The sequence below is a fragment of the Antennarius striatus genome, chromosome 15 (genome assembly GCF_040054535.1).
Source record: "Antennarius striatus isolate MH-2024 chromosome 15, ASM4005453v1, whole genome shotgun sequence".
In the NCBI taxonomy this organism is placed as follows: Eukaryota; Metazoa; Chordata; class Actinopteri; order Lophiiformes; family Antennariidae; genus Antennarius; species Antennarius striatus.
The window spans coordinates 11,632,318-11,650,192 of NC_090790.1; the positions used below are offsets into that span (position 1 = coordinate 11,632,318).

At 42.2% G+C, this 17,875-nt stretch overlaps 2 protein-coding genes across 2 annotated transcripts; both read right to left on the reverse strand.

The window, feature by feature from the left end:
* Window positions 1-873: 873 nt before the first annotated feature.
* nfkbil1 (nuclear factor of kappa light polypeptide gene enhancer in B-cells inhibitor-like 1) lies at window positions 874-2,391 on the reverse strand. The gene is made up of 4 exons (XM_068334472.1): window positions 2,047-2,391; window positions 1,856-1,968; window positions 1,634-1,745; window positions 874-1,509 (listed from the first exon to the last, which is right to left on the reverse strand). The coding sequence occupies exons 1-4, from the start codon at window positions 2,321-2,323 to the stop codon at window positions 932-934; spliced, it is 1,080 nt and encodes a 359-aa protein (XP_068190573.1). The 5' UTR covers window positions 2,324-2,391; the 3' UTR covers window positions 874-931.
* A 3,963-nt stretch (window positions 2,392-6,354) lies between these two features.
* Window positions 6,355-8,331, reverse strand: LOC137608247 (apelin receptor B-like). The gene has a single exon (XM_068334473.1). The coding sequence runs from the start codon at window positions 8,247-8,249 to the stop codon at window positions 7,179-7,181; it is 1,071 nt and encodes a 356-aa protein (XP_068190574.1). The 5' UTR covers window positions 8,250-8,331; the 3' UTR covers window positions 6,355-7,178.
* Between the last annotated feature and the right edge of the window lie 9,544 nt (window positions 8,332-17,875).

Genomic DNA, 17,875 nt, shown 5'->3' on the forward strand with positions numbered 1-17,875 from the left:
TTGTGTAAAATCCTTCATTCCAAAGATTTTGTTTTTCTAAAATATGTTAGTTTCGGGGTGTTTGTAACGGAATTATCATTATCTGCCCAATTCAAACCCATGTACCTGCTGCGAAGTGTGAAAATACCAATTGTAGAGTGTTTAATCTTAGTACTTCTCTTTTTATTCTTTTCTAAATTGGTCATCTAAGAGTTGCATGTTTATTGTGCTTTACTACATAGTAATATACAATAAATAGTACCAGTAATGTAGTAACTATGTAATGTTTGCAAAGTCACCTTTTTGGAAAATTAAATACACATCTTATCTTTTCGCAGATGTTCTCGTTTCAATTGTATTTTCTCAAAAAAGATGCACACAACAGGTAAAACGCAGAAGTGACCTTTAAAGAGCATAGATAAACAGGTGACATCAAGGTAGTATCCCAAAGGGTAAGATTGTTGTTTTCAGTCAGACTGTTGGGGCAGGTCTGTGCACTAAGGTCAGTGAGCAAACATCAATTGTTCACTACCCAGAATAGGATCACACCGGATTGTAATTAAGATGTCCAAGCAGGGCTGGGATAGGCTCCAGGAGACCCGTAAGGTGGATCAGGGATTGTAGATAACTGTCTCTACAAGAAAATTGATGGATGGATAAACAGTACAGTATATTCCTGAACCAAGAGCAAAACAATAAGACACTCATTGTGCATTTTGTCAACAATAGTTTCCAATGAAAACTTCACACTAAATCACACTATTAAATCCCCTTCATGCACACATGGAGGTGCCCTCTAACCTGTGCTCATATTTTGTTTATACTAAAATTTGATCAATTTATATTTTTTGTTATGATAAATATCACCTGAAAATAACGGCACTTTATAAGACACATTTTCCTTTTAATTTACAGGCAAACATTTTCAGGAAATCACCTCACAAGTACCAGTTTAAGTCCTTAGGCTTTGCACCAGTCTGTTGAGCTCCTGTGACAGCGATGTGACCGTATCCAGGACTCTTTGCTTGTCCTTCTCATCTAACCGAGCGCCGCATCGCTGAGCAAACTTATCAGGGTGCCACAGCGTTTGCTGCTTCAGGAGGGTTTTCCGAAACACTGGCAGGTCCTTTCGATCCACGCCATGCAGCATCACATCCACCATCTCCTGAACTGTGCCACGTGGTGCCGGCCAAGGAATGTCATTGTACGTCAGCTTCATGGAGCCACCATGAAATGTAGATGCACACCCCTCTTCATACCTGCGCTTCTTAGCTCGCCGCGTCTCTTCCTCTTTACGTTGTCCTCGTGCCAGATATTCTTCGTGTTCCCTCTGGAGCCTCTCATGCAGCTCCTTGTTGCTTTGCTCTTCTTGCGCTCTCTCTTGTTTGCTTTTCCTTCTTTTCCCTCCAGAGGATGATGCTGCCAGTCTCTGAGCTTCAGCATGCTTTTTATCGAAATACTCTTTTCGGATACGGTCAGCCCAGTCCCCGAAGTCTTCCTCATCGTCATCAACAGGAAGAAAATCATCAGCTGTGAGACAAAATACATTTAGGTTATATCAGATGAAGTCAAAATCTCTTGCCTGCCACTACTTTGCAGTCAATCAGATGAAGTCAAAATATAATTCAGACTTAATGAAGGAGTAGAGATTCACCATCATACACTCCAAAGGTTTCACAGAATTCATCCTCGCATTCACCAAACAGCTTCTCCAGCCACTCTTCCTCGGGGTTTCCTTCAGATCGGTGGCTCATTTTGCTTTTCGTCTGAAAGGAAAACATTAGGAAATTATAAATAATACCCTACCGATTCTAAAACAACAACAACAGGCGAATCTAACTCTAAAATGTCTTCACATTGAAATGTCTGTCAGTACCTCTGTGTGTTTCATCCAGTTCAGCATGTCTTCAGGTGTCACTCCAGCCTTGTTGGGAGCTTCCATCGCTTCTGGACAGTTCATTTTGAGGGGGATCACCAGGTCACCATAAGCTAAAGCAGCAACCAAAACAAATGTAAGATAACAGTTACGCTTCACAATTAACCCACGATCCATTCCCCCGGACTCACCGCCTGTCCCCTCGCGTTTAAGAACCCTGCTGACCGCGATGTGTAACGCCGTGTCCCCTTTACGGTCCCTCCGGAGGACGTCGGCTCCGTGTTCGAGCAGCAGCCGCAGGACGGCGTCGTCTCCCTGGGAGCAGGCCAGGTGCAGCGGGCTCCTCTCTCTCTTCCCCTGGGAGAAGTTCACGTCCAGCTGTCGGTGCTTCCGCAGGTATGACTTCAGCTCCAGTAAGCTCCCCTCCTCCACGAACCTCCACACCCGCTTCTGTTTGCGGGACACCATGTTTTCTAAAGGTGACCTGCCTGCTGGGTGTTGCTAATGTTACGATAGTCTCTGAAGTCCGCTCATATGGTCCGTCTTTTTAATAACTCCGGAGTTAGCGACAGCTCGGGTTCAATAGTTCCGGCCACTGAAGTTTCCAGCCACAAAAGTTTCCGGCCACTAGGTGTCAGTATTGATTGTCTTTCGAAATAAGATTTTAGTGAAGTAACCCTGTGTTACGTTCCTGTTCCACAAAAATCAGGAGATCGACAGTGATGTTAGTCATTCTTTCAGGAGATTATTGCAGTCTTCATTTTTATTTGGTGTATATAAATAAACTCTCTCTCATCTTTGGGTTGCTATACCTTCCCATCTTGTCACCTCTCTAGATGATGTAATTTGCTGAGTATATTCGATTGATAAAATCTGTGAAAAATCTTTTTGTTCTTGAAAATTAAGCAATAATGTGGAAAGTTAAATGTAAAAGATAATTTTCCCAATCTCCCGCCACAGCAGATGATGCAGTTATTGAAAATGAATGAATATTTGTTCTCAATCTAATGGACTGGTGTTTAAAAACGTATGGATGGATTGATGCACAGAACCCAGTTGCCCTGAATCTAACTGTACCTGCTCAGAATTCCCTCCACCTACAGTAACTCTCAGATGATATGATGCACCAACCAATACAGTTGCCATGACTGTGGATATGTTACAGTAAAATGAATGCTTGCTATTCAAAGGCCCCTTTTCTAATATTTTGGAAGGTTCAGTATTGGATGGAATTTAACACAGTTTGTGTGTGAATGCAAAATAACGTGAAAGGACTATTGAATATTAACACACACGATTCTACATACATAATTCTATGAAATCTGCACTACCCTAAATTATCACTTAAGTCTCAGTTAAAAGGACACTATCATCTGCATCAGTGGGATCAGCCACATCAGTTAAAACATGCTAAGTCTTTGTGTGTTGTTATTGTTATTGACTTGCACGTATATCTATCATTACCTGTAGTGCTTAAATCAGGCCAGCTGAGACTCTGAACTGGCTTGGTAGTCCTGCAGATGACAGAGCATCCTTTTAGTGCCAAAGGAGGGAAGGATGCACAATGGAGAGGATAGAAGAGGGAATGAAGGGATACTTTGTGCCCTGCTAAGAGGATGGTTTTCTCTGAAACTCACATAACCCAAGATCCGGAGCCACTCACTGCTTCGCCACTTCCTTTCTTTTTGGCTGTCGGAAACGACGTGTCTCCACTAATGATGTACACCTTTGACATGTCTGACATCTCAGGAGCCGTGGAAGCTGAGCAGAGAGTGAGGAATAAAGAGAGACCTGATTTTTCACTTTAGATATTTCAGTCTCTACGTAGATTCAAGCTCATTCTTTGTTTGCTCATTCTCTGAGATTTAAATTTGGGCACTTCCTGAGTTATCCAGTCAGACGAGTGTCTGACGCACCCTTGTCCTACAAAACCTCTGGTGGAACATGCATCTCTAAAAAGAGCCCTAAAAGCACCAAGATGCCTCTGAAAGACAGGATATCCCTGGGCAGGAACATATACCTTGCCCACCCTTTGCCTTTCCTGCTTGGCCTGCTGAGTCCTATCCTGTCCATGAGGTCTGTCATCCTCAGGGGACGTTGCAAGGAGCAGAGCATTCATGACCAGGCAACAGGAAGGTAAGGGTCCTCCAAGACGCTCCAGGGGTCAGCATCTCATCCTACCACTCTATGGCCAGGCCTGCGTCAGGGTCCGGTCTGCTGGCTATGCAGCTCAGCCTCCATTGTTAGGCTGGAGGAGAAAAGCGTGCACACTTCCTTTGTCTGTTTTCTACACAACATAGTTTATTAGGTTCTGATTTATTGGACATGTGATCTCTAACATGCAGCCGATCAGGCTGCAAGCTGGATGCACACAAAGCCTCAAGCTATTGGTCATCCACTGAAACGATAATGAGTTTTCATTACTGCATAGTTTTCATCTGCCAGGGATTGAAACTTAAATGATTAGTAACTTGTAACTAAAGCTTCCAGAGACGTGCAGTGTAGGATAAGATGATGAGATGTTGCGTGGAGGAAACATTAACTCATGTGAATGAAAAGAGGATACTCGAGTTAAGTAGAAGAACCTCCAGTTTATACTTTACATCACTTGAGTAAATGTATTTAGTCTTGAACTATTTTCATTATCCAAGATGAATTGGATATTTTCCAATTTTTCCAATACATATTGGATATTTTCATCATCCAATGTATGCATGTAATAAGCATAATTCTAGCGTTGCAGCTGGCTGAGATTGAATGACTCTATATTATAGAAGCTTTCATTTTTGTTTTCTGACTCGTCTTATGAAAACAAATAATTTTGTTGCCGTTCCTTTCCGATGCAGAAATTAAGACTACATCAGTTTTCCAGTCACATTTGAACACAGAAATAGACACAGTATTTGAAAATAGCGTTTGGCTGAAGGAAAGATTTGATAATGATTCTTTGCAGGCTGCTGAGAGCGTGTCACAGAAAGCCGTCATGCTTGTTTGTCATTCTTGAGAGAGAGAGAGAGAGAGAGAGAGAGAGAGAGAGAGAGAGAGAGAGAGAGAGAGAGAGAGAGAGAGAGAGAGAGAGAGAGAGAGAGAGAGGACCGTTTATACCCTCAGGACTCCCTGTGGCAACCCTGCCTGTCCATTCTTCACACTCTGTTATTACAGAGGAATGAAAACATTTGTGTAATCATTCTGAGCAGTCGTCCCAGACAAACATCCAGCCTATATGTGATCAAAGGGCATAAATCCCCCTTTTCTTTTTCAGTACTTTGTTTCTGGCTTTGGCAAAGTTCATGCCATGAAATCAGGGTAACACGATCACATTAGCTTCATAAAACTCAAAAACCCATGAAAATAATCTCTCCAGATTATCTTTCACAGACATGACTTTGATGCCAACAGGTGGAGGATAATGTGACAAATTGTCTTTTGAAAAAAAAAAAAAAAGCAACCTCATGGAATTACAAAATGTACTGTGTTCTGTCCCATCAATAAAGCATGTTGTGTCGGCTCTGCAGGAGTGCCACAGGGTAAATCTGATTTAGTGTCCCAGTTTTATTCCCAACAAGCTGTCAAATACAACTGGCTTTCAGGAAATTCCCGTTCTGCTCCCCATTTTGTGGACAAACTTCTGAGTCGTCTCTGTTAACAAAGAAATTGTTTGCATGTAATTATTTGTGCCTTGGCTGGAATAACATGAAATGCCACTGGGGGAAGTGATGAAGGACTTATTGTTGCTGCAATCTGTTGGAATTTTTTTAAACTTATTCGTCAGATTTCACTTATCTGACATTAAAAACAGATCAATTTTTTTTCTTCTACAAGGAATTCAGCTTTTGCCACATTTACCTAAATGCCCCACAGCGGTGAAATGTAATTGTGGCTGATTTAGACTAAGCCATTCTTCATCACAGGTTTTACACAAGAGCAGATCATTGACTTGCACAGCAAATTAGCAACTAAGGATTAGTTCAATCCGTCTATCTCCTTCTGTTGTTCTGTAAAAATCTCATTAGCGTCTGAATGGTTTATTATTGAATTCTAATTAAAGATCAATATATTTTTATCAAATTTTCTGAATTTGAAATAACCCATTAAGATATCACATGGTTAATTGTGATATTAACAAAAAGGAAGACTTCTAAATTGGTTTAGACAAGAACCTTGAAGTTGTTGTAATTAACCCTGGTCACACTTACATTTCTGGGACGAAGTCAAATGTCATTAGAGTTGATCCAATTTAGAATGTTTGTATTCACCGATTGTGTGAGCGAATCATCAGACGAGAAGAAATAAGCCTGCTTGAAGAAGGAAATACAAGTCAGATATGCATTTCCTGCAGACATACGCTTTGATTCTGGTGAAACACAATGGGAAGGAGACCTCCCCTCAGCAATGCACCAACAGGAAGACCCACATTCACTGGATGGGAGAAAATACATTCCAGCCACATTTAACTCATCAGACAGAACAGAGACCACAGAGAAAGAGATGAATTGTGTGTTTTTTTTCAAAGCACCTTTTTATTACAAATCATAAAACGTGGATTCCAAATGATGTGTATTCACTAAATGTTTTTTAATTCATTAACATTCACTCTTTCACACACAGACTCAAACACACACACACAGGCTGTCAAACCAGTCACCTTTTAATTGGGTTCTCCACCAGCCTGAAAACATTTGTCAGCTGCCATCTGTCTGTCTGTCTGCAACTCACAATCCACCCTCCCACTATCTCCGTGTCTCCTTACAACACGCTTATCAGACTCTTTTACCTCCTATTGATTGGCACACCCTTTCTACACACACACACGCACATACACACAGACACACGTAACACTGCTGGTTGTGATGATATGACCGTCAGAGCTGGGGAATTGAACAGGCTGACAGAAATCACACCTTCTGCGCTAACAAATGAAAACAAGAACAGCAGGGGCTAATGCATGAGGAATACATTTCACTGAGATTCAAAGACATCATACATCAGCTGTTTACACAAAGTTCATGAAAGAAACATTTGAGGATGTGGTCCTTTAAAAATACATTCCACTTTTTCTTAAAATAAAAACTAGTTCATTTTGTCCCTTGTGTTGAAAGTCGTTCATTCTGCTGCCCTGTGACCCAAAGCTGGGCTGAAGTTTGAGGCAAGTCAGACCCCAAAACCATTAACCCGACTGTCCATTTCATACGTCTGCAAAATGGAGCAAAGTTGAGGCCCTGAAATGGACCACAGACGATCTTGGAAGCAAGCACAATGTGCTGCAAAGTTTTCTTTATTAACCTGCAAAATACCCAGCATGCTTCTGGGCCCTCGGCAGTCGTCACACCTTTGTGGCCAGAGACTGAGCCTCCGTCTTTTGAGAGGACAGGGAGCTGGCAGGGCTGGCGTGCAAGGACTTCTTCAGGTTGAGTAGGCAAAGACACTGGGATCTGAAGCGCAGGTCGAAGAAGGCGTAAAGAATGGGGTTGAGGCAGCTGTTGATGTAGGCCAGGCAGGTGGCGTACGGGTGAGCCAGCAGCAGGAAGCGCAGGAAGGCACACGTATCTGGAAACAAGTCCAGGTAGGAGAGGGCATCGGCGCTCTTCACAACATGGAAGGGCATCCAACAGGCAGCAAAGACCACCACCAGAGTGGTGATGATTTTCAGAAGCCTCCTCTTGCGTTGGTCCTCTTTGCGCAGCGTGTTGAAGTGGCGAGTGACGGTGCAGCCGATGAAGCCGTAGCACACCATCATCGCCAAGAAGGGCAGGAGGAAGCCCAGCGCTGAGGAGGAGATGCTGAGACCAGCGATCCACAGGTTCTCTTGATTCTTGTTGCTCACCACCAGACTGAAATCCATGGCGCAGGATGTACGGTTGCTGGTTGGGTCGTACTTGGTGGTGCGGAAGATGAGAGTTGGGGCGGCCAGTAGACCGGACAGCAGCCAGATGACCATCAGGGAGATTCGCGTGTTCCCACGGGTGCGCAGCTGGGTGCTGGACATGGAGTGGACGATGGCGAGGTAGCGGTCAAAGCTCATGCAGGTGAGGCAGAAGACGCTGGCGTACATGTTGAGCAGCACCACGTAGCTGCTGATCTTGCACAGGGCCACCCCAAAAGGCCAGTGGTAGCCCATGGCGGTGTAAACGGCCCACAGAGGCAGGGTGATCACGAAGGTGAGATCGGCCAGGGCCAGGTTTCCGATGTAGACGTCGGTGGCCCGCCGTTTACCCTGGGCTCTCCACACGGTGAAGATGACCACTCCATTTCCAGAGAGGCCCAGGATGAAGATGAGCATGTAGAGGACGGGGATGACGGAGTAAGACGGCGTCCACTCGGAATAGTCACACATGGAGGAGTTCTCGTTCTCGTCGTAGTCGTAGTATTCGTAAGGCTCTGCCGTTTGCTCCATCTCTGAGTCTTCTCTTCTTGTCCTGAGTTGAAGAAAAAGAATTAGACCAGTCACTGCAGACAGGCTCACCACAGCACGCTGAAGACTGTTGTTGCATGTGAAAATGTGCCCCCGCCTTTATAGTCCCCCACACTTGTAGCCCGGCAGGACGGCCCCCTCCTCCCCTCCCACTGCCGTCCTCCTCCTCCTCCCTCCGCTCTGAGGAACATGTGTTCATGTCTAACTTTGTCACCACTCCCTGAATTTGCACTCACCATGTAATAAAGAGGGGGGGGGGGTCATGTCAAAAGATTGAAGATGGAATGGTAACAGAATTTTTTTCACTTTTTTTGTTTTACTACTCTTTTAATGTTCTATTTATTTAATTATTTATTTGCATATGTATGTATTTATTTATTCATTCATTCATTACATAGAATGATGACGCTGGACTGGACATGTTTGGACGTGACCAAGTCAAATGCAGTCACATCAGGTCACATAAAAGAGAACATTTTAATATGAATTGAGAGTCTTTAAGACACCAGAGCACTATGTTGAAATGCAAAGAGGATGATCAGCTTCCATTTGTCTCTCTGGTCTCTTGTCAGAACATGTTCAAGAAAGCACAACCACAAACTGAAGACAAAGTAAAGGTTGGCTTTTAAGAATTGCATTTTGACAATTAAACTGTGATGTTCATTGAAAAAAAAAAAATCAAAAGAGGAAGTAATTTAAGAAGTGTGGATGACAGACTTCATTCAGGTCAATGAATAGATTGAAATAGATTAAAATAAAAAATATTATCATATTTCTTCACGCATTTAGTCAATGATAGTAGTAAATGATAGTATGACAGTAAACTTACTCAAATTAATAACAGGAATACAATAAGATAAGCTTTTCCTTTATAAGTCCCACAGTGGGGAATTTTCCATTTTACAGCAGCATAAATATTGTGGGGTAAGATACACAGATATAGAAAAATAAAAACTAATTAAATAAGATAAATAATAAGTAAAGAATCAGCACTATGCACATTGTAAGGAATTAAAAATTTTACAATTTAGAAATTCATACTGGATTTACAAAAAGAAGAATTTTAAACCTCAAAGACTCAAAAGCCTCTTGGGCAAAATCATGTTACGTAGATAAGCAGAATTAATAATTATGTCAGATATTCATCACTACAGTATTTTGCACATGTTTAGACTTTATCGTGATTTTCAGAGCAGAACAATTTCACGATATCAAAGAGAGAGTTAGACTTTTAGTTGAACAAGGAACAGATTTCAAATGAATGCAATTTATTTAAAACAAACTTGTGCTGTGGAAACTAATGTCATCTAAATTTTTTTAATCAAATTTTATTGACAATCTCAAAGCTGCCAAAATAGTTTTTTGAATGGCTGAATGATATAACCATAAAATGACAAGAGGTCTAAATACTGTGTGAAATAACAATAAGGAGATGAAGAAGGTTTCTTTATTCGAAGCTACTGGAAGGAACCAAAGGGGGACACATTAAGAGGAACATTTGTCCTCCTTGTCTCTCGGGTGTATTTGTCAGCCCAGGTGGGACGTCTCAGTCCTCTGGTCGCTCCATCTCTCAGCAGAATGGTAGCAGTGGCGCCATGGAACCGACCTTTAGACACAACTACTGTATCACTCAACAATGTGTTTCTCCACTGATCCCTTCCTCCACTTCTCCATCTTTGCCTCCACCTCTCCCTTCCCGCTCTTCTTCCTGTGAAGGCAAAGACAAGGGTTTTGTTTTTCTGCTTTTACCATCATGAACTTGTTTGTCTTTTGCCAGTTTATTGTGATGTAAACATCTGATAATCAAACTGTTGCGGCTGTACTTCTGCACGTCTTCCTAAACTCTGTTGCTCCTCTTGATTGTGAGTCCATTCTTTTGGCAGAACAGGAAGAGAGCGGAGTGAAGCGAATCAAAGAGAGCTTCCTATCACTGTTTTTGTGGGAGTGAGATCTGTTTATAGCGGCGCACACTGACACACATGTGAATATACACTTAAATGAAACATCAGGCCTTTATGAATACATCTATCCGGTTTGCTCACTTGTCCCAAAATTCCCTTTTGTGTTGTGATTATAGAAAGACAGGAAAAAAAATACATTTGCTGCCAATTTTTTTTATGCATTACTTTTCTTTTATGCATTACTTGAAAACTGTGCTTCATACAGAAAATTCACATTCTTGCTATTTTTAAACAACGGGAGCGATCATTTCCAATTGGTTTGACCCGTGGGGCATTTATATTTTCACTTAACATGCCAGAGGCCCCCATTTTGACAGCATTCAGCTCGTGTTTTTCCCTTTAATAGCCCACCTGTGTCCCAAATTGATTGTTTGTCACTGTTTGTGCTTTTCTCCCTTGTGTGGCCCCATGCAGTAAACCACACACCATGAAGGAACCACACACTCCTACTTTGTGCTCTTATTTCACCACAGCCTGGCATTTCACCCATCCGTCATCGCTTGCCTTCATTTGACAGCGATGAGGCAGTAATAGACAGAAGAAACGGGGATTTAGGGAGGATAATGTGACTTTTCTAACACACACACACACACACACACACACACACACACACACACACACACACACACACACACACACACACACACACACACACACACACACACACACACACACACAGACAGATGTTACCATGAGCCAATCTGTCTGCAGCGCTGCAGAGCATCCGTTTGATCTCCTATCGAGACCCTTCATGTTTATGAGCCTGTTTTTGGTGATACTGGCAGAGCCAAAAGTCTGTGAGGTGTGTGTCCTCCTCGTTTAGGTGTGTGTCGGAGTCGGCGGGGGTTCGACAGTTGTTTGATGTGTATACTAAGCTGTCACAGACCACATGCACGAAGCCTTCCAACCACCCCCTGTGCAGAGACAGCTGGTTTGTCAGGGAGTTATTTGTTAGCAACTAGAATTAGACTTGAGCTTTTCCGAAAAATTCATGATATCACACGTCTGAGATGATAGCAGCTTGTCGACCCTGATGATTAACAGACCCTCCAGCACACACTGTGAGTCATCAGCTGTGGTTACATTACCAGTTACATCAACAGTCTGATCGGAACTCTAATTATCTGAATGCTGCTAAAAGGTAACACCTCCAGGGGAACAGGATAACTCTGACATTTGGTCGTCTTTACTGCCTGCTCCTCCTTGTTATCTTCTCTTAACCCTTTCAAGATAAGGCGATGAGGTGATTGACACCAACTTGTTGGCCACAAAAGCCACACTGATGGGAGACGTTTATGTTTTCTAACTGCTGCTAGAAAGATGTGTGTGCTTGAAAGATGTTTGCAGGATTGGAGCATGTCTTACAAAGTTTATATCTATACCTGTATCTTTTACTCGATTTGGCTGAAATTCCGATAATGTTGACTAGTTGCAGGTCTGTCGTACTGTGTGAGGAAAAAAAAAGATTTTCCTTGCATTGTTTAGAGAAGGGTTAGGCATGTTTGGACAGGAACCCACAGGGAGGGCAGGAGATAATGGGATGAGGTCCTACAGATGGAAATCAACATGACAGACAACATGACACACATTTACTTGTGCATGTGGGGAAACTTGTCTCCTAACTGGGGTGTGCAGGCCGAAACATCACCAAAAATAAGAAAGTACTGTATATGATGCTTGACAAAAGTTGAGACTATTACAACTAAATGGTGTGTGTCATTTATATGCATTTGAATTTGAATAAAAAAAAGAGTGGTCGAGAGTCCCTTGAAATGTTGTCTTCTTCTTTCCTTCAAGGATGAAATTCTAAGGAGCAAAGCTTACCACGCGTAAACTAATCTGAATATATTGGAAATATACGTACGTATTTTAAAAAGATGCTTTTAATTTTTAATGACTGTACAGTAACATGATATTATGTGCTTTTAAAAGTTTTAGAGTAATTTTAAGAGTCCAATATTTGTGACGGACAAACAGTAAGTGCAGTGAAACGATATAAACCTGATCTTTATTTTTTCCTGTATTTTTTGGAAAACCGACGTATCATCGAGAACGACTTAACTCAAAACATTTTGTACTTGTATTTTATGTCATGATGTGTTGTTTTTATGTCCTATTAGTTTTCCAGGAAGTCTTAGGGAATAGTTCTTTTGTATTTGGAGTAGTAGTGACACTTAAATGACCTCAGATGGCGATTATAGATTTGTATTTAATAAAAAACGACTTACAATGCCACATGTGTACTGTTGACATACTTGGTTTGTATGTGTTTTCACATATACCTCATCTGAATATGTCCAATCAGTTATAGATCAGACCCCACAGGCTTGATGACCCCACTGTACTGCAGCTGTCAGACATCCAGAACAGCAGCAGCAGCTATTCTGAGCCAGCAGCTAACCCTCACATGTCTGCAACGTCTCTTTTCCGTTTGTTGGTCAGGCGATCAGCGGACTGTTGATATCAATTTTCCTGCTTTCAACATGTTGTTGTCCTCTCTGGCAGAAGATACTGGACTGAAATATCCATCAAAATACAAATGGCAGGACAGGAGAGGGAAATCCCACACAGCTTTCACAAAAAAGGTATAAATAGCACGCACACTTGCACTCAAGGTCGCTGATGACAATATGACTGTTAGAAAAAAGGTGGGGCGCCTCTTTTCTCTTACACAGGAGCTGAGAGGAGTTCAAATCGCAGGAAGCAAAAGGGAGAGGTTCATTTATCTGGGGTAGTGGCGGTGAAGTTAACGCTGCTGCTGCAACGTATTTGTTGACACGGATATGTGTGCGTTTTCACTCAGCTAGATGAGATGATGAACAATGGAGCCAGCGAGCACAGCAGGCCAGCAATGTCGTTCATAATGCTATTTAGCATGAACCATCGCTGCTACAGTCAGTCAGCTGCTAGCATGGCTTTGGACTCCACTGTAACTGTGTTGGCATTTGCTCATGGATTTATGAGTAGGACATAAATACAAGTCATACCAAACTGAAGCGCTTTTTACAGAAATTGAGGTTCTTTTTCTCTTGTTTTTTTTGTTTGTTATTGTTTTATCCATAATGGCACTCCAATGTATAATTTTAGCTTTCTCAACAGAGTTGTGGCAAATGGCATTTTAATTTTACATATACCTGTACTTCATTTGACAAACCTCAAGGAGTTCCAATTTCCACACACTTTCTGTCAATTTTTTCCTTTTTTGTGCACCAGCTAACTTTTTAACCACAGTGCAGGATCACAGGAATACGAAACACGATGCACCATTAGACCTTAGAAACGACAGAATGTTGAGGCGCAGTCGGGGCACGATGGCCCCACCTTGAACATGCTGTTAAAAGGGGCTTGAGACAACAAAAATGGGACCACATGCTGTTCAGTTAAACGGTCGCTCTATTGAAATGAAGGGCTTGTGTGACCCACTAAAACAGCTGCACAAGTAGAGATAAGAAACTGAAATTTAGCTAAACTTAAGTTTACTTTAGGCACAGTATACTAGTGTGGGTTACCAGATGAAGACAGTCTGGAACAATAAACATTTGAATTATTTATTATGGTATAGTAAAAATTTCCTCCAAAGAGCCTTGACATTGTAACTGCATTTCGTCAGGAAAAATTATTTAATAAGGCTATAGACAATTTAAATGACATCATAAGGTTTAATAATAATTCATGAAACCTTCTTCCTGTGAGGTGACCAGGAGGCCAGACGCTCTTCTCTGTTGCATTTGTGACTAATATAATTAAGAAAACTGTGCAAAGCAGCAATGGATGAGGGAACAGAATGCAGTCTGAAAAAAGTTTTTAGAAGCTCTGCAGGAATCTTTCATCCTTCACGTGTAACACAAAACCTTTCATTGATTTTTATGGGTGTCCCAACTTCACAGAGTTTTGAAACATGAGCCAGCAGTTTAGTTTCAAGCTTCAGAGGCATACACACAAATGCAAACAAGTAGAATAAGATATGATGAGATACTTCTTTATTAGTCCCACAGTGGGGAAATTTCCATTATTACGACAGCATAAGCAGAGTGAGGTAAGTAACAGAGATATAGAAGAATAAACACTCCATAAAAAAGACAAATAATGACAAAGTAAAGAAGCAGCACCACATACCTTATTAGGAATGAGCAATTTTACAATTTACAAATGTATTTGTTTGCTTTTACACTAATTGCTGTGGAATTCTTTTCATTATTTCCCAAATTTAATTTACTTTCCAAGGTAATTGTATTTGCTGGAAACTTATAACTGGGCGCCACGTGCGTCCCACTAAATTCTGCTCCGGGTTTATCAGGAGCATATTGTACATATCAGGCACTCTCTTCCTTGTTCTCTCCCTATCTTTCTCTCTCTTTTTTTCTTTTTCTCTCGTTCACAAACACACTCAGTGACCCTCATACCCACCCCCATCCTCCATGTATCCTCTCTGAGCTACCAACAAGGAAAGAGGGGACTAGATGCACGGGAAGAGAGGAGACAGTGGGGATGCGGCCTAACAATGGTAGGAAGTGACTTCAGATCAATACAGATTAAAAAAACACACCATAACAGAAGCACCGAGCCAACAAACATCCCCAACGAAGAGATAAACAAGTAACACAAACAAGTTCCAAGACCCACCAACAAGACAGTTTCAGAGAATACTTTATCTGTAAGGTCATTCTTTTGAAAACTCATCTGCAGTTCGATTATGCTACAGGACATGGTCCAGATCAACACCCTTAATGACCTCAATTGTTTGTTCAATCCAAAATGGTTTGACCACAAATAAGGGCTGTTAATATAAAAAAAAAGTATTACATGTTCAAACACGTGCCCTGTGTGTAAACTATCACGAAAGGAAGTGTTAAAACCTGAAGAATGAGCAACGACTTTTGTTTGCAGGAAGCCTCAGGAGTCGACAGGGATGCCGATGGAAAAGGAGAAAGGCCGCTCAGGAGTTCAAAGGTCACAACAAGGTCCCTGAACCTCACAGGTCAGGAGGTTGTATAAAGAGTAGCCAGGAGCCTGCTTGAATTTAAACATATCAGTCACATTGGAAGAAGGATAATTCAGTGATCTTACACAATCGAGAACAGGGGAAGGCCTACCTCCACCAACGCCACTGTGACCAAAAACCAAACAATAGGACCATAATTTTCAGATTGTGTCTAAACAAAACTCTTGAAACAATTCTCCCAGCAAGAGATCAATTATATGATTGAACCCGTAGGATAGCATGCAGCATGTCACCATGATGACGCCGCTTTACGCAGATCTGCCTCAGGCCACATTCATTGACCGCCTAATTCCCCGACCCTAGAAAATCAAGATCTGAACTTTGCAATGCAATTTTTGTGTTATGATATTTAATTACTGACAATCACATGTAGACGGGCAGAGTGTCTCCTATCGGGGTCGGAAATGACTCTGCTGTGTGAATCAGTCTGATGACGGTGTGTGAGTCCCCCAGCTGCAGAGATCAGGGGGATTCCTGCACTGGAACCAAACAGGTGTGTGTTATAATTTCCCAAACATGAATCACTAACCAAGTATCCAAATACATGATGGATCTGAGATCATTTGGTTTACATGCCCAGCTACCGTTATCCCGTGGAGAACCATTAGAGGACACACACATCCTGTCCACTGTCCATTGAACAAGCATCTGTCTGACCCCTGACCCCTTCTACTCTGTTTCTGCTTCCTGTCCCACATGCAGCTCGGTTAGTTGACATATTTCACCAAAACGTTTTGCCTAAAGAGTTCTCAGCCCCGTGTTCAGTCACTGATACATGAGACGAGCTCAAAAAAGGAGACAAGTGCAATCATGCATTATGTTGCATAAAAACTTACCCTGCATTCACAGATTGCACGAAAAGCAACAATAAAAATCCAGTCATTATCAGTGGGTGTCTGGTACCCCTGACCTTCTCCCCTCCTAATCCCCCCCTTTGGGTTGGGGGGACGGATGGGGTGAGGGGTGGCAGGCCAGGGATAAGGATTCCAGTCAGAACCTCGGTCCTTGTTACCAAAAAGCATTAGAGGAGCTTTACAGCCCACAAAACCAGACTATAATCTCCCAGACTCTTTACACATATGTCCTGGTGAGATTATCCACCTTACTCCCCCTCCCCCTCCCCACATAAACAGCTACAGTATGTAAACAGAATTGTCATGTATGGGGTGTCGGTTTACACATACACACACACATGCATGTTGAGATAAGTTTGGAATGTAAGCGTAAAAAAATACCCAGCAAATAGTCAGAGGCGTACATCTAAAACACCAACAACCCATCCTCTGGTAATCTGAATGTAATCGTCTATTTTCACTAATGGGAAGCAGGTGTCGATGTTCTCCACGAGGGACACACAACAACTTTGTTTATACAACCAGCTTAAATTTACCAATTTCAAACATGGGACCTAAATGGTTTCATTCCCGCTTTCGGCGCATGTGACGTCTGTTTGACTTTATTAGCCGCTGTGATGACGAGATCTTTGTAGTTTGAACACAGATGCTGCACGTGGAAGTCACATGTGTGCGACAACATAGATTATTTATCGTGTGCACCTAGTCGAGGTGGAGGATAAGATTCCTCCTGAGATGTAAAATCCAGCCTTACAGTCGAACAAACGGCTGCTTAATGTTTCAGCCTCTGATGAGATTTAAAGCTGAAGGACTTTGTGGACAAACTGGACCTCCTGGATCATATTTCATCTTCTCACTCGTATGCGTTGCAGCATGTTTTGCACCAACACGGCCCCTTGGGAACTATTTTCAGTCTGAATGCGGCATCAGCAGCAGCGCAGACTTAGACTAAAACGGCTTCCAGAATTTCTAAAGAGTCAAATTCAGCAGAGATTCCCTCAATGTGATCTCAGTATCATGTAAAGATTTATTGTGGTCACATGACAGAGTGGATTATGATGAGAAATCGCTGCAACTAAACCTCTAAATTCTGCTCTTTTTTCCAAAAGTGGGGGCATGTCTGGGTCAGGTAGACATAAAGCCGGTTTCCCATCACATCCTCCATCATCTAGGGTGGGGTCAATTTGAGAAGCAGCACAGGGGAACACAGATGGGTGGGGGAGATGGGGGTGTTTGGAAGGGTGTGTATGTATGGGGGGGGGGGTCTAGCGTTAAACACGCTAGACTTGTTTACAAATCAAGGAATCCACAAGAGATAATGAAAGGAGACAGAAATACAAAAAATGATAGGCATTCACAAACGAAAAACAAATTTTTCTGACAGGAATAAACACCCACCATGTAGGCTATGAGGGGGGAGACATGAAAAATCTCACCCTATAGGTTATTGGATGTGTTTGTCACATCCAGTATTTCATCTTTGCAAATAAGTATATTTTCTACATGAGTGGAGAAACAGCAGTTGGATTTTATGCCTTTAGGTGACTTCTGTGGTTTCAATGCTTGGGTATATTAAAAACTAACGGACCGTTTTCTTGGCCGTCCAGCTCTCAGACTACAGGTGAACCTTGTTGAGGAAGAAGAAGGCCTGTATAGACGCCCAAGACTCCTTTCAGAGAAATACTGGTTGCTGTGGGAATTCGCCCCATTTGAGATGCAAATTCCTGGCAGAGCTGAAAGAGCCGGGGAAACAGGTGTCCAAGGAAGTGTGCTGCTGTGTGTGTGGGGGGG